Source organism: Papaver somniferum, chromosome 11 (assembly GCF_003573695.1).
Source record: "Papaver somniferum cultivar HN1 chromosome 11, ASM357369v1, whole genome shotgun sequence".
Taxonomy (NCBI): Eukaryota; Viridiplantae; Streptophyta; class Magnoliopsida; order Ranunculales; family Papaveraceae; genus Papaver; species Papaver somniferum.
This window is the reverse complement of record NC_039368.1, coordinates 103,723,301-103,747,105: the sequence shown is the minus strand read 5'-3', so window position 1 is coordinate 103,747,105 and position 23,805 is coordinate 103,723,301. Positions and strand designations below refer to the sequence as shown.

At 37.3% G+C, this 23,805-nt stretch overlaps 1 protein-coding gene, 2 long non-coding RNA genes and 1 pseudogene across 3 annotated transcripts; 2 read left to right on the top strand and 2 right to left on the bottom strand.

Annotated features, from left to right (window-relative positions):
* Positions 1–1,351: 1,351 nt before the first annotated feature.
* On the bottom strand, positions 1,352–3,543 carry LOC113320318. Its single transcript, XR_003346033.1, has 4 exons — positions 3,343–3,543; positions 2,122–3,151; positions 1,832–2,045; positions 1,352–1,647 (listed from the first exon to the last, which is right to left on the bottom strand). It is a non-coding gene; the product is annotated as an uncharacterized LOC113320318 (long non-coding RNA).
* Positions 3,544–4,321: 778 nt separating this feature from the next.
* On the bottom strand, positions 4,322–8,143 carry LOC113324851. Its single transcript, XM_026573136.1, has 4 exons — positions 7,916–8,143; positions 4,929–5,111; positions 4,613–4,811; positions 4,322–4,404 (listed from the first exon to the last, which is right to left on the bottom strand). Exons 1-4 carry the CDS (start codon positions 8,141–8,143, stop codon positions 4,322–4,324), a joined length of 693 nt encoding a protein of 230 aa, XP_026428921.1.
* Positions 8,144–16,165: 8,022 nt separating this feature from the next.
* LOC113321287 lies at positions 16,166–16,719 on the top strand. The gene is made up of 3 exons (XR_003346590.1): positions 16,166–16,403; positions 16,504–16,606; positions 16,690–16,719. It is a non-coding gene; the product is annotated as an uncharacterized LOC113321287 (long non-coding RNA).
* Positions 16,720–16,754: 35 nt separating this feature from the next.
* LOC113324850 lies at positions 16,755–20,714 on the top strand (annotated as a pseudogene).
* The last annotated feature ends 3,091 nt before the right edge of the window (positions 20,715–23,805 follow it).

The following is a 23,805-nucleotide window of genomic DNA, read 5'->3' as shown; positions in this document are numbered from 1 at the left end:
ATGATTAAACCAACATTTAATCATCTTTTCACCAACTGGTCTTCAGGAGACTTTGGTATTTTTCTCACTTGAGCATCTGAGAGCTACACGGTCGATTCATCATTCCATGTAGTCGGTCCCTCCTTCATATCATGAACGGTTTTCAATAAATCATCAATTCAGCAATTAATCAAAATTAGGGTTTCGAATCCAGAGCTCTGCAAAAAACATAATTCTGAGCAGATTCAAACATTCCCGTGGTCAACATTTTAATAATTATGCTCGGCTCAGATGCCAGCATCTTAAATCAACATTTGCTCAGACGATCAACATTTGTTCAAATGAGCAACATCTGCTCACACCAAAGAATATTGGTTCAACTATTAATATTCAACAATTCATCAAATGAGCAACATTCTCTCACATGGACAATATTTGTTCACGCTGAAGAATGTTGGTTCAATTATCAATATTCAATAATTCATCAGATGAGCAACATTTGCTCAGACTAGCAATATTTGCTCAGACTAAGGAGTATTGGTTCAACTATCAATATTCAACGATTCAGCAACACAGTTTTCTCAGGTTATCAACATTTATTCGACAATGATAGTTTCTGTCTCAGCAGACATGTTCGATTCATGAGTCTCAGAACATTTGCAAATTATGTTCAACTCAGCAATACAAGGACTCATAGCCCCATAAAGTCAGCAACTGACTAACTAAATACACGTATGTCTTGCAGACTCCACATTCATGAGATATCAATTTTGTCAAATGGGAGGATATTAACTAGGATTTTGGTCTGGCGGTCTACGGCACGTGTGTTCATACACACGATGAGAATGTGAGCAAGTCGTGCAATCAGTTGGAGGAGTTAGCAAAGTAGTGGGTGGAAAGTTAACCAAGTCTCTGCATGATGAGCAACTGGTTTCAACACAATTTTCCACTTCCCCACTATTTGACTCCAGCAACTGTCACACTTAATGGGATCATGGTGTTTTCAAATCAGCAATATAAAAGGTCTCTGAATCATGATTTGAAACAGACAAGAATTTCTCGACAAGTTCACACAGACAATCTTTCGTCTACACGAACTCATCGTCTGAGCAATCACTCTTAACTGAGTAAATTCAATCATTCAGAACCTTCTTACGCAGAATACACAACACACCTACAATTTATATCACCATTGATCTCACACATTTCTCAGATTCCCTCCTATAGATCAGCCCATCCTCTCTTATGACCGAATTGACTCTGGAACGGCCATTGTCTTGGTTTAGGCCGGAGTCCTACAGATTGATCTCTCGAACTTAAAGCACTCCCTTATTGCAGTGCATCTGTGTGAGGTTGAGCATTTGCTCGGTTCAAGGATTCTCCACACGGTCATCTCCTCAATTCCGTAAAAACCAGCAAATCATTTTTCCCCATCTACAAATACCCTCCATTTCAACTCAAGGTCTTTAACTGCAGTTAACCATTTAACCCAACCTGTTTGAGACTCGGTGACGTGGACAGCCGCTGACGTTGGAGATTCGTTGACGTGGCTAATTTTTTGAGACTGGAAAATTAGACCGTTCCCAACGGACTGATTGCATTTCTTCTTTTCTTTATATTCATGCAAACATGTACACTCATTTTTCCATTCTAACAAACAACACAGTCCTAATGTTCAAACAAAAAATGAGTGGAAGAAAAAGTCAGTGGTTCTGCAATTCAGATGAGGCATCAAGCAGCATCAGTGCAGTAGTTATATCAAGCAGCAACACTAGCATTTGTTGTTTATGTGAGATTAGTATGCATGATCCTGTTGATTGTCCATGGATCTATTCAAGGCGTAAGAATGTACCTTGCAATGGAGTGAGGAAGTTGTTGAAAGCTCAAACTGATGATCATGTTGGAGAGAAGTTCTTGCGATGCTCAATCTGCTCGTACTTTGAGTGGTTTGCAGATGCCACAAACCAAAAAAGAGAAATTCCAGTTCATCTCCCCACTCCCCATTCCTGCTTTGCTTGTGGTGACAAGAACCATATGCACAACAACTATCCATGGAAAAACCAAGCCTGCAAGAAAAATAAGTGTACGGGAACTGTGATGCTTTTGTTCTACCAAAATGTACACAACTATAACATTATTTACCTCGAATGCTCCAACTTTCTTGAGTTTCAATGGTTGTCTGATGCTATATTCAATGCTGCAAAATCCAATGTAAAACAGATGGAAGATTTATGCAAGCAAATTGGAGATCTACAAATGTAATGTAATGACCAAAAGTTTGAATAAAAGAAGAAAATTAGACTGAATCCAACTTAATATTAACATAACATAAACACAATCATAAGTCATAATCCAAGTTAACCAACTGCTGCACTTTTTCTTATATAGTTGTGGATGTAAGTAATCAAAAGAGTCTACTCCACCAAAATAGTTGTTGACAAATCCTGTGTACACTTCAATACCCAGTTCCGCATCATCAAAATGTGGGCTTCTACAATCATCAATGGGATGACACACATCTATATCATTATTTGTCAGTTGTATATTGTTGTCATACCCCAACTGTGAAAGTCTTGATTCAACTGATGTTTCAACATCTACAACCTCATCATCATCCACATTAACAAATAAAGACTTCTTACAACTCCCAATGACTGCAGCAATAGACTTAGACACCAACCTAGGACTTCTCTTTAAAAGCTCAGGTGATTTACTATACAACAACCTCTTCTTAGTGTTAAGAAACTTGATGGGTCAAGAGTCACTGGTAGTGCATCTCTCTCAATACGTAGAAATGAAGTAGATTTGGCCTTCTCAGGTGTTGAATAACCACTATGTGCAACTGACAAACCAAAACTTTCAGGGAACTCATCACTAAGAGGAACCTTCCTGTGGGTAATATTCATGTAAAGATGAATATACCCACCATCTTCAACTACTCCTTTATCCCACATTTCATAAAATTCATCATTACTACCAATGTAAAATAGGTTTGTTTCACTGAACCAAGTTAGGTTAACCCTCTTAATTGGTGGTAACTGAAATATAGCATGGACAACATCACTAAAGCAATTTAATCCCCCACTTAACACTAACATTATCAAAAAACCTGACCTTGTTTCTATCAGATTGTTCAACCCTAAAACTTCTCACTGGGCTCTTCACATATTTCCTGCACAACAGAAACACAACAGTCAACCTTAACAAATTAACACAACAATCAACCTTATCAGATAACAACACATAATTAGACCAATTTTCCCTAATTAGGGTTTATGAGAAAAAAAATCCCTAAACCCATTTCCTCAAATAGGGTTTACAAAGAAAAATCGAAAATCAGGAAAAGGGTTTCTGATTACCAACCTCATTATGTTTGCGTACATTGTGACCTGATCTTGTTAGTTAACAACCGTTCGAAGCTCTGTTTTCTTCACATAAACACCATTAACGTTACCAAACCACTGCTACGACTAACTCACCTTAACCCTTATATATACACGAACAAACTATTAGTAACCCTCACTGTTATTAATCTAAATCACTCCATTTTTTGAACGATCTCCTTTTCTGCAGAGAAAAGAGAATAGAATGAACCCTAGAATGAAAGAGGCGGTAACAACGAAGAGGAGAGAACCTTATCTGTTACAAATTTGGTCTTTGCAAATCTTCTCCTGACCGTACATATTATTCTCGAGATTCAACAGGTGATGCGATCTACGGCTACAGATCGGGTTTGGTTAGGTCAGGGACAAATCGGTAATCCTACACTACCATTTAACTTGACTTTTAGGGACCCACCTGGTTAACGGCTCATTTAACGTAAGTATAACCTTTTTTGTTAATTGTTCGTAGCAGTGTGACCCTTTTGCAAATCGGGTCCTAATTGTGTGACCGTTTTGTAGAATTCCCTATTTTGTTTCTTGGAGCAACCATTAAAATTGGATAAGAAACAGAAGAATCCAAGAAGAACATGATTTTTAACAAATACACATTAATACTTACAGTATAAGACAATTAAACTGCACTAATAATAAGGAGAGATTGGTTAATTGTTCAATAAGTTCATGAATCATACTAACAGATACTCCAAAAACAAAGTAACTGCTTCTTCCTTTCTTCTTAATCATTTATTACTTCTCTTGTTTCTAGTACAATTTTATTTCTTCAACCCCAAATTACCATATTTCATGTTAATATTATTCTTATTCTTTCTTCCTAACTCTACAAATTTAATTTGAAGAAAAGTAGAGACCAGAGCTTAGACTGCAGGAAAAGGACGGAATCAGGCAGGGGACATCATCAGTAGTTCAGTACTACTACTGACCCGAACACTCCATCAGCATCAGTAGGGTGGATTGGGTCTTTTGATGACTTGGTCTCCTAGTCTCTTATCCGTATCAATACTCTCTTCTCCTTTCCAAAAACCTGACATACATTGAGAAAACATTTTTCAGAATTCTTGCACTATTTTCTCGTTAAGAAGAGTATGCAAAATACAAGCAACTCTTTTGAACTTGAAAAAAAGTAATAAAAATGGTAGGTTTTTAAAAAAAAAGAGTATAACCATTAAAGGTAAATAGTTAAAACTAGAACGTAAATAGATAAGAAAACAAAAACTAGAACATTAACTTACTCTGATTCTTTCCAGGGTTAGCAACTGTGATTGTAGAGGTGCGCGGAATAAAAACACCTGTACCCCTACACCCACGATTAAACACCTGCAACGGCAAAAAGTGGTTTGCAACATAGTGGTTTTGAACATCAACACAGTGTTGTTGCAGATTCTGTTGTCTCTGCAAAATCATGGTTCTTGCTTGTAAAATATCCTCAACCTGCAAAAATATCGACAAAAAAAAGCAGGCAACCCTGATACAAATAAACAACCTGAAACAAAAAAAAAAGTCTAATAAAAGAAAAAACAGAGTAATTAAGTGGTTTTCAATTCTTACTATTGATAGAGGCAGTTTTCTGTCATGGAACTGGTAAGGACTTGATACAAAATAAGAATCACCACTACCACCATTGTCTAAAGCATTAAGATAGTGATCAACATGAGTTTCTCCATAAAGCCCTAAACCCATCTCAGGTTGTGTTTTACCCATTCCACAGAACTGATTTTGTGGTTTAATTTGCTGCAAAACTGTTAAGGATCGAGCAAGAGAGAGGAGAGATAAACGCGAAAGCATAAACGTCTACATTGATAATAATTCTTGGTATATCTTTCTCATTAATTCTCTAGCTATTTATACAATCACAAGACTTGGCTCTCAAGGCACAAGACTTGGTTCTCAAGATAATTCATTCCTAATATAACTCTCACAACTTAAATATGTATATCTCCTAAATATGGACTTTCCCATATTATTTCCTAATACCCTCCCTCAAGATGGAGCATGTAGATCACGAATGCCCATCTTGGACCAAAGAAATTTAATTTCGGTTTTTTTTTTCTTTTCTTCCAACGCTTTTGCGAATAAAAAATCTTCAGATCATAGTTTAAGGACGTTTCGGTCCTCTTCGTAGTTTAAGGACATTTCGGTCCCCTTCGTAGTTTAAGGACATTACGGTCCCATCTTCGTAGTTTAAGGACATTTCGGTCCTCTTCGTAGTTTAAGGACGTTTCGGTCCTCTTCGTAGTTTAAGGACATTTCGGTCCTCTTCGGAAGTTTAAGGACATTGCGGTCCCCTTCGTAGTTTAGGGACATTACGGTCCCATCTTCGGAAGTTTAAGGACATTTCGGTCCTATCGTAGAATACTTCTTGTACTCTTGGTTTCTTGGTTTCTTCGATAGAATACTTTTTGTACTCTCTCGACAACTCATAGGATTTCAACCTATTATTGTTGTTCTTTTTCTCATCACCTCTTGGTGACTGTTTTCTTCTCTCTTTTTTTTTTCTTTCTTCACAACATGAATGTTGTTTCTTCTTCTCTTGTTCCAGTCACGCTATTTTTGCGAAACCTTCACACTTCTTTGTTCTTCAAGATTCTCTGACAATCTTGTCGTCTTTACAAAGTCTGCCACACTTTGTAGGATCTCTAAGTTTCTGCCACAAACTCTTCAACCACACTTCAGTTCTTCCAACATGTTTAACAGCTTTCTGCAATACCTCTGCCACAAAACTGTCACACTTCTTCACGTTACAACTCTTTCGTCACGTCCACTGTCACACCTGTGACCTTTTCTTCTGTTACGCTTCTGTAACAATTCTTCCAACACTTAACGGTGACATCCTTTTGTCACACTATAATTCTTCATCTGTAACAATTCTCCTTTGTAACACCCAAACTGTTACAAACTTTAATAACACTTCCTTTCCTTTTTTTTTTTTTTTTTTTTTTACGGACCTTGTGACCATCTTCATCTTTTAACAATAGCAGCAGATCATCATCGCCACTGCCAACAATGACAACATCACCTTGCTCAACTCCCTTATCAATCATTCACCCTCTTTATATAACACGGCTGCAACAGTTCTTTTTCACGGGTTTGATTAATCAAATCTCACCCAAAAATTCCAACTAAAAGTCGTACCCAAACTTCCTTATTTGAGCCATTGATGATCACTATCGATCGGCAATACTCTTCTCTCTTCATGGAATTATTACAGCAGTCAACAGCTTGAGCTTCTTCCATCCCCTTCGGTTTCTTCTCTGTAGTTCAAGCTTCTCTCTCGTTCTCACAATGCAATGACCAGTACCATAAGTCACCATTAACAACAACTGCTCCTTACACGACTGCAGGACCTTCTATCGCTGGCAGCAACCATTCTCTGCAACTCCGTCGATTGCTCGCAACAACTCGAGTCCTCATCATCAAACCACCGTTTTATAGTCATCGTCACTGCAAAGCTCTGTATCCTCTTTTCCATTGATCTTTCTCGAGCTCAACTGCATCCATGACTCCCTATTCTGATCCAGTCGGCATCAACTCATCTTCATGGTACTAATTTCTTCTCCATCTTTTCTTCCTTTTTCTTCTTGATCTCAAGATTCTTGTAGCAGCCTTCTTTTCTCGACAACCAGCAGAACCCACCAATTCTTCTTTTTTTTGCTCCGTACTCTAACCAAACTGGAACTCAGATTCATCGATCAACCACCAATCGTCTAAGAAAAACAACTGGCAGCAGATCCTATTACGGCATCCATCCTCACTGAATCACTGCTTTTGACAGATCTAACAGCGACCAAAACTTGTTCTCCAGTCCAACAAGTTACGAACAGTAACCTTGCTTTCATGACAGCATCTTCCTTCCTTTGAAAAACAGCAACATGGCTTTACAGGCCACGGGTTTTGGAGCAGCAACATACCTTACGTCTTCTTAATTTCAAGCAAAACCAAACACCAGTTTAATTATCATTAGAACTTTGCGCCGTTTTTTTTTTTTTTTTTTTTTTTAAAAACACTCAAACCCTAACGCAGCTTGACAAGCCCTTTTTTTTTCTCCTCTTCATCTGCCATGTTTTCTCGGCATCAACAACATGCCTAAAATCGATTTTCATCATGAACATCAATCTTCTCCTTTTTTTTTTTCTTGCAAACTCTTTACGAAAATACTTTTCTTCCTCTCCTCTCTCCCTCTCACCTTGCTCTGATACCATGTTAAGGATCGAGCAAGAGAGAGGAGAGATAAACGCGAAAGCATAAACGTCTACATTGATAATAATTCTTGGTATATCTTTCTCATTAATTCTCTAGCTATTTATACAATCACAAGACTTGGCTCTCAAGGCACAAGACTTGGTTCTCAAGATAATTCATTCCTAATATAACTCTCACAACTTAAATATGTATATCTCCTAAATATGGACTTTCCCATATTATTTCCTAATAAAAACCCATAAAAACACACACAAAACGAAATACAAGTTACAAAAATCAGAAGGAAAAAAAAACCCCAAAATTTTAATCTGCAACAAGAGAAGTAGTAGTAGTACCTTGGAGTTACTGTCTAAATCCATTGAAGGTACTTTAGAGTTGATATGGTTTTGCTCAAACAAAGAGAAAGTTGAGAGGTGTGGAAGAGAAGTGGGTTCTTCTTCCATGAATTGATTAAACTCAGTAGAGAAATTTGGGTCAAATTTATTAGAAAAAATTTCGTCAGGTAAAATATCAGAAGGAAGCCATAATTCTCCATCATCTAAATTTGGAGTAATCTCCCCCATTACTACTAGACTACAAATCAAGAAACAAAATTAACAAATCAAGAAGGTGTTCTTCTTCAAATAAACTCTACCAAATAAGAGTTACAAAGTGGCAAGAAGAAAACAGAGAATTATTGGGAGAGAAAGGGAAAAAATAGTAAAAAGGCTTTGTGAACGAGGTGAAGATTTTCAATGCGACGTTACGAGTTTCTCTCTCTTAGTTGCTGCTCCTTCGGCACCACTACCCTACAGTTTTGGTTCCACACCATCCAGTGTTTTTGTCTTTATATAAACAAAATATAATGACCAAAATAGCCTATTTGGTCCCACGACACACTTGATCATCTAGAAGGGTATAGTTGTCAACTAAAAGTCGAGTTTCCTTTTCTTTGATTTTTTGTTCCTCCCAAATTTAACTCTTCCCAAAGGCTATCAAGTCCCAAAGTTTGTTGCTTGTTTAGGCCTAGTGTCTTTCAATGGCTGACTAAAGCGCAGTTAGACAAAGGACTCTCAAACTTTTAAATGCTCTATTGTGCTGGAGGTGTAAAAATTAGATTTTCAAGTTTCTTGTGGTCATTTAGAGTAATGTTACGTACACAAGGAGAATCTCTTTCTTTTTCTCTGGCGGGACACAGCCCTAGGCTCGTCACGGAGAAAAATAGGGTCTCAATGTTCCATACAGCTGTGTCATCCTTGAGTTTTCCCGCAGATTTCGACGGTGTACCATGAGTTATTAGGTTAATTAAATGATCGTTGGGGATTTTTCTTTTTTTGTATGATATACGCTAACACTATTTTTTTTCTTCTTTTCCTCTACATTTGACCTTTTCCTCTATATTTGACTCGTCCGGAGACTGCCAGGTTCATTTAGGTCTGACTCGATGACGTTTTAGTCAGTAATTGCGTTTACTTTTTAAGTCAGATCTAACTCATTTGACCAATTTTATTTGGATCTAGAAAAATCCTTATATATTGACCAATTTTTTTATCATTTTCTTATAACCTCCAATTCGTTGGTAACCTTGGGGGTGTACATCGAGCAGGGCAGCCCAGCCCAAGCCCGATTCAGGCCCGGCCGGACGAGCTTGTAGTCCTTACTACCTGTTAAGTTTAACAGACAAGGTCAGATCATGCAGTAGCAAAAAATTAATTCAAATGGCGTATCCATTCCCGTGAAACAATACAGGCCAGGTCGGGCAGGTCTCGAGCCCAAGAGATAATTCACTATAACAAAAAGTATATAGTTTAGTGTTTTTTGGCTTGACGAGTGATGATATATGTGTTACTCGTTCAAATGATAGTTTAAGCAATTTATATTCATTACAATGAATGAATATCAGGAAGTCGGGCAGGCCGGGTAACTAAACAGGCTATCAGGCATGCAAGCATGCTGAACTCCAAATTTTAAAAAAAAAATCCCGGGTCCGTCCACTTATAATTATCGGGAAGGCCGGGCAAGCCCATGACATGATGTCGGGCGCCAAGGGGCTCCTTCATATACGTGCGGTACATGACAGGCCGCGGGATTTCAGACATTTTGTACACCCCTAATAATTATACTGTTATTAGTACAATTATTATCAAGATCCGAGAGAAGGAGTATCGGAGATCGACAAGAAAAAGGATGATGCACAAGAGAAGAGAATATACGAAATTAAAGAAGAAGAAGAAGGAAGATAATCTGGTTCAGGTGAACGCATCCAAGGAAATGAAGTTCATTAATCATGCTTAACACCACTCTCTCTCTATTACACATTTATAGCTACCAATCAGAAGCCCTGAAATCTACTATCCTAAGTTAGACATGTAGCAACATCTACCTAGCTAACTAACACATTTAAAGGATTAATGAATGCTTAATTAGTTAGGCACCCAGAATAATACTTGGGGCACTCCAGGTACATAACATTACTCCTTCCTTAGAAAATTATCCTTGTCCTCAAGGATGAAATTTGGATAGTGAGCTTGGATATTCAACTTGTCCTTCCAAGTAGCATCTTCAGGGGTGGAATTAGTCCATTGGATGAGGAGCTGAGTAACTTCCCTCCTTCTCGTGGTGATTGATCTGGTAGCTTGAACTTTTTCAGGTAACATAATAACCTCTCCTGCATGATCAACTATATGCAGCACTAGTGAAGGTATATGAGCTTTGCCAATCTGCTTCTTCAACTGAGAAACACGGAAGACGGTGTGGATTTTAGCACTTAAAGGAAATTCTAACTTGTAGGCCAGTGACCCAACCTTCTGCAAAATGAAAAATGGGCCATAATACTTAGCTGATAACTTGAAGTTCTTGCGCAAGGATACTGAAGCTTGCATGTATGGATGCAGTTTAGGTACACACTATCTCCAACCTCAAAGGACCTGTCAGTCCTGCTCTTATCAGCAAAGAACTTCATTCTCTCTTGAGCTTTGTGTAGACTCTCCTTGAGTAAGCCCATCATAGCATCCCTTTGTTTTAAATATTTTTCTACTGCTGCTACAGAAGTGACTGATGTGGTTGGGAAAGCCATTTGGGGAGGGTTGTAACCATACAAGGCCTTGAATGAAGTCATCTTCAGGCTGGTGTGATAGCTTGTGTTGTACCACCACTTAGCTAGTGCAAGCCACTGGAACCACTTGCTAGGTTGATGTCCTGTTATACATCTTAAGTAATTTTCTAGACACGCATTCACCCTCTCAGTTTTTCCATCAGTTTAGGGGTGTTAGGCTGTGCTCAAGTTCAAACTTGTACCCATAGACTTAAAAAGATCTTGCTAGAAGTTGCTGGTAATACATTATCTCTGTCTGACACAATGGAAGAAGGAATTCCATGTAACTTGACAACTTGATTCAAATATGATTTGGCCACTGTAGATGTTGTATAATTATGTTGTAATCCAATAAAATGGCTATATTTAGTGAGCCTATTTACCACCACCAAAATGACACTTATCTTCTCACTAATAGGTAGTACCTCTATGAAATCCATAGTAACATGCTTCCGAGCCTGCTCTGGAATGAGAAATGTATGCAATAACCATTTGGAAAGTGGTGGCCATTTTTGTTCCTTTGGCAAACATCACAGGAAGACACAAAGGACAAAACATCCTTTTTTAATCCTGGCCAATAAAAGTATTTATTAACCCTAACATAAGAAGCTTGGATACCTGAGTGCCCTCCTACTGCAAAAGTATATATAGACTCCAAGAGGATTTTTCGATGTCATTGATATCACCCACATAGATCTTATCCTTGTACCTCAGCAATTTGTCTGAAAAGTTACTATCTCTTGTAGCAGAAGCAAGAGTCTGTGTCATGAGTTGTTGTGCTTTAGCATCTTGAGAATAGCTTGAGAGAATGTATAAATTTCAAGTGGGTTTGGAGAGTGCTAGAGAGTTTCATTCTACATTACCATGTGGCCTTATGGAGAGTGCATCAACCACTACATTATCTACTCCTTTTCAGTATTTGATCTCATGATCAAAACCCAGCAGCTTCATCAACCATCTAATCTGAAGTACAGTTGTAATTTTATGGCCCAGAAAATATTTGATACTTTGGTGATCTGTTAGTATGATGAACCTCCCTCCTTGTAGATATTGCTCCCACTTGGTGACATCCATAACTACAACTAGTAATTCCTTTTCATATACATATAAGGCTCTTGCCCTTGGGCCTAACCCTTTGCTGAAAAAAACAATTAGTTTTCCTTATTGAGTCAACACATTTTCTACACATGTGTCACTAGCATCAGTTTCTACAGTAAACTATTTTGAAAAATCTGGTAAGGCCAGCACTGGTGTGTTGTACATGGCTTGTCTAAGTTGTTCAAAATCCATTGTGGCCGTGTCATCCAAGAAAATGAGTTTTCTTCTATAGCTCTGTGAGTTGTCTGTTGATGGCTCCATATCCTTGCACAAATTTCCTGTAATAGCCTGTGAGTCCAAGAAACCCTCTCAACTCCTTAATGTTGGTTGGTGTGGGCCATTTATTCATGCATGTAATGTTGTTTGGGTTAGCACTAACTCCCTTTGCAGTAATGATATGACCCAGATATTCCAATTCTGTCTGCCCAAAGCAGCACTTAGAGATCTTTGCATACAACTCATGTGCTCTCAACAATGAAAAAGTGGTGTTTAGGTGCTCCAAATGTTCTTGTAGGGAAGAACTATAAATCAGAATATCATCAAAGAAAACCAGTATGAATTTTTTCAAATGTTCTTGGAAAACTTCATCCGTGAGGGCCTGGAAAGTTGCAGGGGCATTTGTTAGGCCAAATGGCATTACCTTGAACTCATAGTGCCCATGGTGAGTTCTGAAGGATGTCTTGTAAATGTCTGCCACATTAACCCTTATCTGATGGTAGTCAGTCCTCAAGTCAATCTTGGTGAATATCACTGCTCCATTTAACTCATCTAACAATTTTTCAATGATTGGAATTGGAAATTTGTCATTGACGGTGATACCATTCAATCTTCTATAGTCTACACAGAACCTCCATGTATTATCTTTCTTTCTTGACTAACTGAATGGGAGCAGCAAATAGACTATGGCTAGTTTGTATAATGACAGTACTGAGCATCCCCTTTACAAGCTGCTCCACCACACCTTTTTGTATGTATGGGCATTTATAGGGCCTTTGGCTTGTAGGTATGGAATTAGGTTTGAGAGGTATGGTATGATTCAAATTCCTGGTGTGTGGCAATTGTTTTGGCTCCTCAAATATATCTTGAAATTCTTGTAATAGTGGAAATATGGATGGAGGAGTGGTAGGAGTTGAAAATTGGGGTGTGATGGAAAAGAGTTGACCAATGAGGCCATGAGTGTTTTTATTTAAGTATTTCTCTACTGCTTCACCACTCATCATCTTTAGTGTTGGAATTTCTACATTACCAGTAAGCACAACCCTCTTGCCCTAATACTTGAATGATATACTCAATTTGGAGAAGTTAAACATTAGATCTCCTAACTTTCTCAACCAATCAACACCTAATACCATGTCACAACCTCCCAATAGTAATGTTCTTAAGTCTTCCATGAATTCATGACCCTACATGGTCTATTGTAGTTGTGAACATATTTTATAGCTAATTGTCTTATCCCCATTAGCAACAGTAACCAGCATGTGCCCTGTGGGTTCAATGGAGCATCTTAGTTTCTTTGCCAAGTCACAATCAATGAAGCTATGGGTGCTTCCAGTGTCTATCGGTATTGACACCTTATGCCTTTTAATAGCTCCAGAAATTATTATTGTATCACCAACAACACTACCGGTCAGAGAATACAAGGATATCTCCATGTCAGACTTCACTGGAGATTCTATAGCCTATTTAAAAACTTCATCTTGTATCTCTTCAGATGATTCAGTTTGTTCTACTTGCACCATAAACAATTGTTGCCTTTTACAGATATGTCCCGGTGTGTAACTTGTATCACAATTGTACATAAAACCTTTTCCCTTCTTATCCTCATTTGTTCTTGAATTAATCTCTTAATGGGTGGAATGGGAGGGCTGGATTTAGGGGTAGTATTTTCATACTTAGGAGTAAATTGGGTGGAAGGGGATGTAGTCTGAAGGGGTTTTGGTGGAAATTGTGAAGCTGAAGTAGTAAAGGGCCTATTGCTGGAAAAGGAATTTGAAAAGGATCTTTGAAGTGGCTTCCCAGGATTAGCTTGTTATGTACACTTTTGTTCTTGCATTTTGTCCAAAGAGAAAGCTTGTAACAATGTGGAGGGGTGGAACATTAACACATAATTTTTGATTTCAACCTTCAATCCACTAATGAAACTCATGACAAAGTATTGTTCTATTAGGTGAGGATTGTTACTAAGCATTAAAGCCTTAAGGGATTCAAATTGCTCAAAATACTCTTCTACACTAGTAACTTGATATAACTTACTAAAACTTCCAATAAAATTATCATCCATTTGATTTTCAAATCTAGCACAAACACCATCAGCTAACTCTCTCCAATATAGAAAAGGTTTTCCAATTTGAAAATTAAGGAACCATTTATCGTCTTTACCTTCTAAGTATATGGAATCAACACCGACCTTTTGATTCTCTTCTGTGTTGTAAATGTGGAAATACGTCTTACTTTTTTGTACCCAGCCATGCAGATTCTCTCAATTTGAATCTAGGGAAATCGAGCTCTGGAACACGCTGCTGTCGAGCATAAGATGTCTCTCCTGAAAAATTATGACCAAAGTGGTTGTTACCTCCTATTGGTGTAAACCCAGGCGTACTCAAAATTCTCGTATCTCCATTGTTGTGATGCGAAGAACGAGAAACTTGAATTAGTTTCGCCATTTGGCTGGATAGCAATTTCAAATTGTCGTTCGTCTGTTCTTAATAAGCATGCATACTAGTTGATTGTTCCTTTAATTGTTGACTCATCTTCGTTACTTTGGTGTCTAAGTCAGTGAATTTCTGTAAATTTTGTCTATGAAAATCAGAGAGATCTTTAAAAGTAAAATTATTGGTACCCATGATTGAAGAAATAAACGGCGTTGATGCCAAATGTACTGTTTTTAGTACAATTATTATCAAGATCCTATAGAAGAAGGAGTATCAGAGATCAACAGGAAGAAGGATGATGAAGAGGATAAGAGAACAGAATAGACGAAATTAAAGAAGAAGAAGATGAAGAAGAAAAGGAAAAAGAAGAAGAATAAGGAAGATAATCTGCTTCAGGTGAACGCAGCCAAGGAAATGAAGTTCATTAATCATGCTTAACACCACTCTCTCTATTACACATTTATATCTACCAATCAGAAGCCCTAAAATCTACCATCTTAAGTTAGACACGCGGCAAGATCTGCCTGGATAACTAACACACTTAAGGGACTAATGAATGCTTAATTAGTTAAACACCTAGAATAATACTTGGGGAACTCCGGGTACATAACAATAACCTTTAATTAAAAACCTTACATGTACTTGTTATAATAAAATGACACAACCCATCGCAATTTAGTTGGAAAATCAAAAGGGTTAACTGATGTTTGGTTTTCAGGTTTTATCTAAAAACATGCTTTGATCTAGAAACCTAATATAGGGACTTTACATTCCAATAGAGGGACTTCACATGGATTCTTAGTGACTAAAAAGTTGGTTATGGGGTGTCTTGATGCAATTTAAAAGACGACGGTACCCAAATATACCTCAATCTAAAAATTTTCCTACCTATAAGTCCTTTCTCCGAAAGTGATTATCTATGGACTGAGTCAAGACAATGCAACTAATCGGTTCACACTTCGTGTGATCGTCTATGGATACGAGATCGAGACAATACAACGACGAAGTATGTTTACTTGATAAAAAGGTTCAGACTTAACCAAACACAATAGGATTCACTTATCAAGTAAATAGGAATTAACGTTTGTGTGATTTACTTTAAATCATAATAAATACAATTAGAATTGTGGAAAATAAAAGTAAGTAACGCAACAAGATTTTGTTAACGAGGAAAACCGCAAATGCAGAAAAAACCCCGGGACCTAGTCCAGAATTGGATACTCTCTGGATTAAGCCGTTACACAAAATTACACCAACTTCGTATAGTTGAGACCAAGCAACTAAACCTATAGTTCACCTAGTTCCATCTGTATTCCCACGCCTCACTACACCAAATTCCCGGATTCGTAATAGGACTTCGTAACGGCTTACTGACCGTTACGAAATTTCTGTTACAAATGGCCATTACGTAAAATTTGGAACAGGCTGTGGCCGTTACGAAATTTTCAGAAATACGTAAGAGGTACCAGCAGTCTAAATTTTTAATAGGCGTGCCAATCGCACGCTTGGTCACACATGGGTCGTAACACCTGGAATATGTGCGTGTGCCATTCACATGCGCGCTTTCTAGCCTTTCATCTACACCGTGTATACCTAAGATAATATCTCTACCCTTCATTCTATTCTCGAGATGCATCTCAATCATAAAACCCTAGATTTCATTCCCACTCCACATTACTACATCTTATCTCTTTTTCTCCGCCTCATCGTCCCTCTTACTCTCTGTTGCTCTCTCTCATTCTCTCTACCCAACCCGAAGAACATCCTTCGATTCAGTTTCTTTTTCTTTCCTTGATTTTTCCTTGTAGGTCTCTGTGTTCTTCCAACCTAGAAGATATCGGTTTGCATTCTTAACTCGTTTTCTGTTTTATCTTCTTTTTCTTCTATGTGATTTAAGAGGCAAGATGAAGGTTTAGTGATCGAGAGAAAAAGGAATTGATCGAAGAATAGTTTTCGGCAGTGATACTGATTCGAGTGGTGGATCCAGAATCCGCTAAAAAGGTAACCTGAAGCTATAATTAGGGTTTCATTTGATTTGATAATTGATTTGTAGGAAATTGAATAAGGAATTCATCTATTAAGATTTTATTTCTACATACAGTTTTGCAGATCTAATTGATTATGACGTCGAGCTATCTTACCTTCTTCAGTCACATCCGAATTATTTGTTACCAAAATTTGACGAAGGCGCTTGTCAAGCTCAGGTTCTCTAATCTATATCATTTAGTGTTTGTTTGATCAATTTTTATTTTAGATTTGTTTTTGTGATTTTGTTTGAATTTCAAAGGGTTATTTTGGATGTTGAAAGACAAGGAAATTTTAAGGAATTGGTTCATATTCAGATTTATATTGATGGTCATATTTTGGAGAATCCAGGTTTCAGCTCTGTAATTCTCCAGAATTCATTGATTTTTAATCGTTTATTAATTGGGTGATTATTATTGGTTCTGTAGAGTCTTGTCCAAGTATTGGAAAAATTAGAGTGAAACACAGGGGAAAGCTTCTCACTCTCTAAGGTATTGTTACTAGCTTAGTGTTCTGTTTTTTTTTTGGTTTTGCATTTTGATGAAATAGTGCTTACATCTTTTTGCTTACAGGTCTTGAGAAAATTTGGATGATGCATCAAAGTTTTTGAATGACAAAGTTACAAAAGTTGTTGTTACAGTACCTGCCTACTTCAATGACGTTCAAAGGACAGCAACAAAGGATGCTGGAAGAATTGTTGGTTTAGAGGTTCGTCGTATCATCAACGAGCCAACTTCTGCTTCATTGGCCTATGGGTTTGAGAAGAAAAATAATGAAACAATTCTAGTGTTCGATCTTGGTGGTGGTACCTTTGATGTTTCAGGTACTTCATTCGAATTTTGAAGTTTATTTTTGTGCAATTCATTGTGTCATATGAGTGCATGTATTACCAAATATTGTTTTAGATGTAGTCTTTTCAGTTTTCAGGCTTTTTGAAGATGCCTAATTTAGAAACAGGCTAGTTAGATGTTAAAATGGACACTTTGATGAGCAGTTATCTCTTATCTGTGGTTTAAGTGTATTGATGCTTTTGAGGTGTTGCTGAATGTTCAAAGGCCTGAGAGTCAGACTCCAAGTTTTTCTTGAGCATCAATGTTTTAAACAAGCTTATATTGAATACGCTTCTCTGCCTCTGTTGTGGTTCTCGAAGTTGGTGATGGAGTATTTGAGGTGTTATCTACCTCTGGAGATACTCATTTAGGAGGTGATAACTTCGACAAGGTTGGTGCAGGCTTTCATTTGTGATGTACATGTGTAAGCTTACTGTTGTGTACCCGTTCTGCTTTGCAGTTTGCCTTTCATTACTGCAACAACTGATGGTCCCGAGCACATCTAGACCACTCTTACAAGGGCCAAGTTCGAGGAGTTGTGCTCGGACCTTCTTGATCGGTATGTAATCTCCTTTATTCATCACCAGCAGTATTTTGACACATCTGGCTGTGAGGCTTTCGTAGCTCTAACTCCTGTCTTCTCTTGGAAACAACTTTCTTAGACTAAAAGTTCCAGTTCAGAACTCTTTGAAAGATGCAAAGCTCAGTTTCAAAGACTTGGATGAGGTGATCCTTGTTGGTGGGTCCACACGTATCCCAGCTGTCCAGGAGCTTGTTAAATCATTGACTGGTAAAGACCCAAATGTTACAGTGAATCCTGATGAAGTTGTTGCTCTTGGTGCTGCAGTTCAGGTTAGTTTTAAAAAATTTCTTGTCGTAGTTGATATATACTCATGCGAGTGACAACATAAATCCACAAATACTGGGTTACTTAACTGTTTCTTGATTTTTTGAACCAGGCTAGTGTTTTTTCTGGGGATGTGAGTGACATTGTTCTCCTGGATGTCTCACCATTGTCTCTTGGACTGGAAACATTGGGAGGTGTGATGACCAAGATCATCCCGAGAAATAGCACATTGCCCACTTCAAAATCAGAGGTGTTCTCTACAGCTTCAGATGGACAAACAAGTGTTGACATAAATGTACTACAAGGTGAAAGAGAGTTTGTGAGAGACAATAGGTCACTCAGAAGCTTCCGTCTAGATGGTGTTCCTTCACCCCCACGTGGTGCCCCTCAGATTGAAGTCAAGTTTGACATTGATGCAAATGGTATTTTGTCTGTTGCCGCTACTGACAAGGGTACTGGAAAGAAGCAGGACATTACGATTACTGGTGCTAGTACACTACCTGGTGATGAGGTATGTTTCTATAGACTATAGCACTATTTCTTATGTAGCTTTTACTCTTTCAACTGCTGAATTGGCAAATCTCAAAGTACACTAGAAGTTGAGCTCCTTGCAGTATGAATTTTTTGTTTGAGGAATGCGAAACTGTCTCTACGATTGTCACTTGTCAGGCTACTTAGAATTGCATCTCTTTATATTTCGACTTATCTGCTCAAGTGTTCAATTTTATCAATGCAATATATCCAGGAGTTTATATAGATTTGGTGTAGTTTATTCTGATATTTTATTGTTTACTAGGCATTCAAGTTGATCGTGGCTGATCCTGATACCATTCTTGATTCCCTCACACGTGAAGTCAAAGAAGTTGGCCCTGATGGACAAGAGGTAAAGCTGGTTTCTCTGCCTGTAATTTGCTTAAATTCCATATTGTTGGTTTTGAAACTGATGGGGACATCTCGATATGTTTATAACAGAATACTAAAGTGATACCTAATTTTACATGGCTGCTTGTATTTCAGGCTATTTGGAAGGCTCTGGTGGGACTAGTTTTAATTCTTTAACTAATCAGATGAACCTACTTCTATTTTACGCAAATTTTACTATTATTGGATGGAGCGTTTGAAACATGGATAATTAGTACTATAACTAGCTAGCTGAATGATGTTTGAGTGCATTCCCTTATAGTATATAACCATTGTTTGTCATTGTTCGGTTTGCAGGTTAATTGAATGATGCTCTGTTATGAGATCAGAAAGGTTGGAGAATCCCTTAGCAATTTTTGTAAGTTTCAATGTAGGTAGTTTCTATGAACTTTGTAAGTTTCTATGTAGGAAGTTTCAATGAACTTAGTAAATTTGGTGGGAAGTGAACTGCAGTGGGATTGGCATCAGCTTTTGTGAACCTTCTCGATTACAAGTTAAGTACTTCACTTGAATACTTGATTGATTTTCTGTTTCTTATAATTGTGTACTCAGTTCTGGTAAGAGAGCTTATTATCTTTGGTAGGTTGCAGGACCAAAGATAGTGCCAACTTATGAAGCTTATGGACTTCTCCCGCTGAAAGTACATTAACTGAGGAGGATGTTTCCATCTATTTCAAGTAAAGATGCTAAACTTCTTTACTTACGTAAACTATTTCCTTTAGCAATTGGTTCCAAGTTCTCTTTCTCATGTACTATGTATACTTTTGGAAATTTAACCACTCCAACTACTTTTTACTACCTTGGCTTAATGGAATCTTATGAAGCAAGGTATACTGAATACTTATCTCCTTCTGAACTGTATTTATTTGTAATGCATCTAATGTATGCTTCTAAATCCTTTCAGAAGCAGTTGGAGTGGATACAGGTGTTTTGGAGCTTAAAGAAATAGGAAGACAATCGGAAATGTTGTTCTCACTAGAGATATCGGGTAGTGCTACTGTGAGCACGGAGAAGTTCATTTTAGTTTCAAGTTAACCTAGAGATTGCTTATAATATGTGGTTTTGACCTTCAGTTTATACTTGCGAGGGGGTTGGCATCAACATGTGTACCTGCTATATTACATGGTAAGTACTTCTCTTACTTCCCTGCAGCAATAACTTCTCCCTTCTAGTATGTCTTCTGCTCCAAGTATACCTTACTACCAACATCTAAGAAACAAAACAAATTGGTGTTACACCCACGTATATATTGGTTGTTTGCATTTACGTGAACTGCGTTTTTTGAACATTATTTCTTCCAGTTTACTTGTCATAATAATGCTGCATGTTGTATTTTGCAGGATTGCCTACATCGAGTTTTCTGATGCTCAAGCTTTCAACAAAGCAAGCCTGCAAAGGGTATAAAGCTTATTTGCGTTTATTTGAATCATCAGAAAGGGTGGAGAACAAAGCAGCTAAGATTTGTAAGTTCCATGTATTCAAGTATTGTAGGAAGTTAGTAAGTTTCTATGTGTTTGGAACCTTCCATGTATTCCCTTAGAAATTTGATACTTGAAAAAAAAAAAAAGTTTGGTACTTGAGAAATTTTAGTTATTTTGTAGTTTATCTATCTGTTCAGTTCTTTTGTAATATAAATCTGAACTGAATGAAAGTGGATATGAATAGATTGAAGAAATTGTTGTTGAATGTGGATGATGAATGTATACAGGCATTGAATTTAGAATTCCGGCATGTTTCCGGCAGAAAATGAACTGCCAGTAGGCATTGACCTGGTCAATATTGACCAATTTTGACCAGGTCAATGTTGACTAGCAGTAATTTTTTTGGTGTTACAAAAAAAGTTCGTAACGGCTTCAAGTTGTTTTAAATTTCCACGTAGTAACGGCTTCAGCACGTTACTAATATGCCACATTGTAACGGCTTGAGCCTGTTACGACCATGTTGTTACAAATAATTCGTAACGGCCCCCAGCTGTTACTACCGACGTTACAATTCAGAATTCGTAACGGCTACATTGCTGTTACGAAGAAAATGTAACACCCACTTTTGGAACAGGCGAAAGCCGTTACAACCCCATTTCATAACGGCTTGATTCTGTTTCAAATCCCAGAATTTGGTGTAGTGCCTCCAACTTATAAATAAGTCACGTACTTGGATCAATTCCTTTCAACAAATCTATTTGGTATCAACTCTCTTCAACCATGTGATATGATTCGGACAAACGCTCTTCTGTTTATCTTAATATAAACTCCTTCGTCAGGTCCTTAGATATATCTTATGTTCAATTACCAAAGTAATCGTTAATATTTTGCAATCAACACTCTTAATCCAAAGAATTGTGTTGATGCCGATTTACTAAATTAATCAATTCAATTCAATCACAAGAATAAAACCGATTATTAATTGGATCCTCTTTTTACCGAAACAAGTATTGTGCACACCAAAGATTATGAACTCACAAATCACAAATCAGAAATCTTCAATATCTTCTTCGTCTTCAAATTTTCTTAGATCTTCAATAAACACCTGCACACAATCACTTGAATCTCTTGTGATCAATCACGCACAAAACGGAGTCTGTTAACAATGGATTATCACAAGATCGTCTTTAGAACTAACAATAGTCTAAGTATCCCTGTCGAAACTCTGAACTAGTTTGAGTAAATCTTATATCAGAAGAGAAGATTCTCAAGCATAAATAAACTAGGTGCAATCAAAGTTCAACCACCATTAGTCAATCAAATCAATGAAAACAAAAGATAAACCGCAATTATCTAGTTTCCCACCAACGGTACTGACTAGAGCTTCTCAATCCCAAAGAGGACTTTAAACCGAGAGGCCATAAGAGATTTCACCTAATTAGGTTACTCTCCTCTCCGAATAGGTGGCTTCACCAGTAGCAGCACAACAAGAGGTAGTTTGCTGTTACGAAGGATTAGTTTGCTAGAAATGCAAACTTCAGTATTTATAGACTAGGAAGTTTGGACACCAAGGAATTTCCAAAACCGAAAATATTCTCAAGATATTCATTAAAGCACAAATTCGGTTTCCATAATTCCTGGAAATGCTCTGTCCAAAAATAATGATCAAAATCTCTCAGAAAATCTTTGATTAGTAAATGCACATTACTAATTCTTATTTTCCTAAATATGAAATTAATAACCTTAATTAAAAGATTCTTAACTTATTTATGTTTCGATCGTGGGATTCTCTTCCTTTAGGTATTAAAGAATAACTTTGAACAATTAAATAATAAACATTCACAACACGTGTTCAAAGTATGTCGACATCCTAACTTTGTAAGTTTTTTTCATACTTACAACCTTGAAACCGATTTTCCACACTTCCAAACAAGTTTAGAATTGGTTCATCCGACTTTCAAGAACTATGCGATTGATCAAATAATATTCAATCACAATCATGGGTTTAACGGTTCTACCAAAACAAGTTTCGGTTCTACCTCCATGTGAGTACTGTGCATAGTTACACTAGCTTTCCAAAACTCGGTTGACTAGGTACTAGGATCGGTTCCCCACATATATACGGTATCTAACTTGAATGTGTTGCACATTTCCATAAGATCGGTTCCCCCTTGCCTAAAAACGTGTTGCACATGTCCATAAGATCGGTTCCCCTTTCTGCTATAAACCTGTTGCACCTCATACAAGGATCGGTTCCCCTTTGTGATGTATTGCATCTTTTACTAGGATCGGTTCCCCTCTTCCCAGTTTTGGTCAGACATAAAGTCACAAACCCGATCATACCATCTCAGGTGATTACTTAACATTGGTTTTACTAATAAAAGTCATACCAATACATAAGTCAGGCCTTTGTGAATAGATCTACTAAGAACACAAAAAAGTTGTAATTGGTTATACTCAATCACACATATTGGTTGTTCATAAGATAATCAATGAATAACAAAACCAATAATACCTGGCAATTTCCTTTTCAGTTCACAAACAAGTTTATGAACTTACTTCCTTAGAAACATGTAAAACATTGTTCCCTAGGATGAAATCCTCACCTCATACCCATACATAATCACAATAGCATTCAAATGATTATGGCGATGTCTTATCTACAAAGTTTAATGGTTAAGCAATAAACCTCGTATTGTATTCCTTAATACTATGTCTATCTAGAGTTCAAATATGCTTCGCAGTTTTATTTTCAATATGCACGACTTGAAAGATACATTAGGGAATGAAACAGTTCAAGTCAAATATCACTAACCTTAAGTGGAAGGATGATTGTTGTCGTTGTAGCTCCTTGCTTCTTCACATCTTCAAGTCTTCGTAATACTTGTAATGTCTCATATCCTAATACTTTCAAGCTAACCTATACGAAGTTGACTCTAGTACATAATCAAGCGACTCTTAACATGAGTTTTGATTCACTAAAATATGACAACCAAACTTGACATACCAACGCTTGGTGGGTTCAACCGAGCTATGCTCTAACAGCAATAGCAAATTTCTAAGTTACCCTACACCAAAAAAAAAACCTACAAACTAAAATCAAAACCCAATTCTCAAAAATTCGCTCATTTCCTTCATTAATCGTAAATTCTTCATTAGTTTTTCAGTTAAATCATCTCATCATCTTTGATAAACCTCAATTACGATTGTCTAAGCACAATTGAATTATTATGTATTCGAAAAACCCACTATTTTTTCTGGAGTTGCTACAGTTAGGTAATTAAGAACTCTTAACTGTAAATCAAAGAAAAATAAGATTACATGTGTTGTTATGGCTAGGTTTTTAACCGTACCGTAAA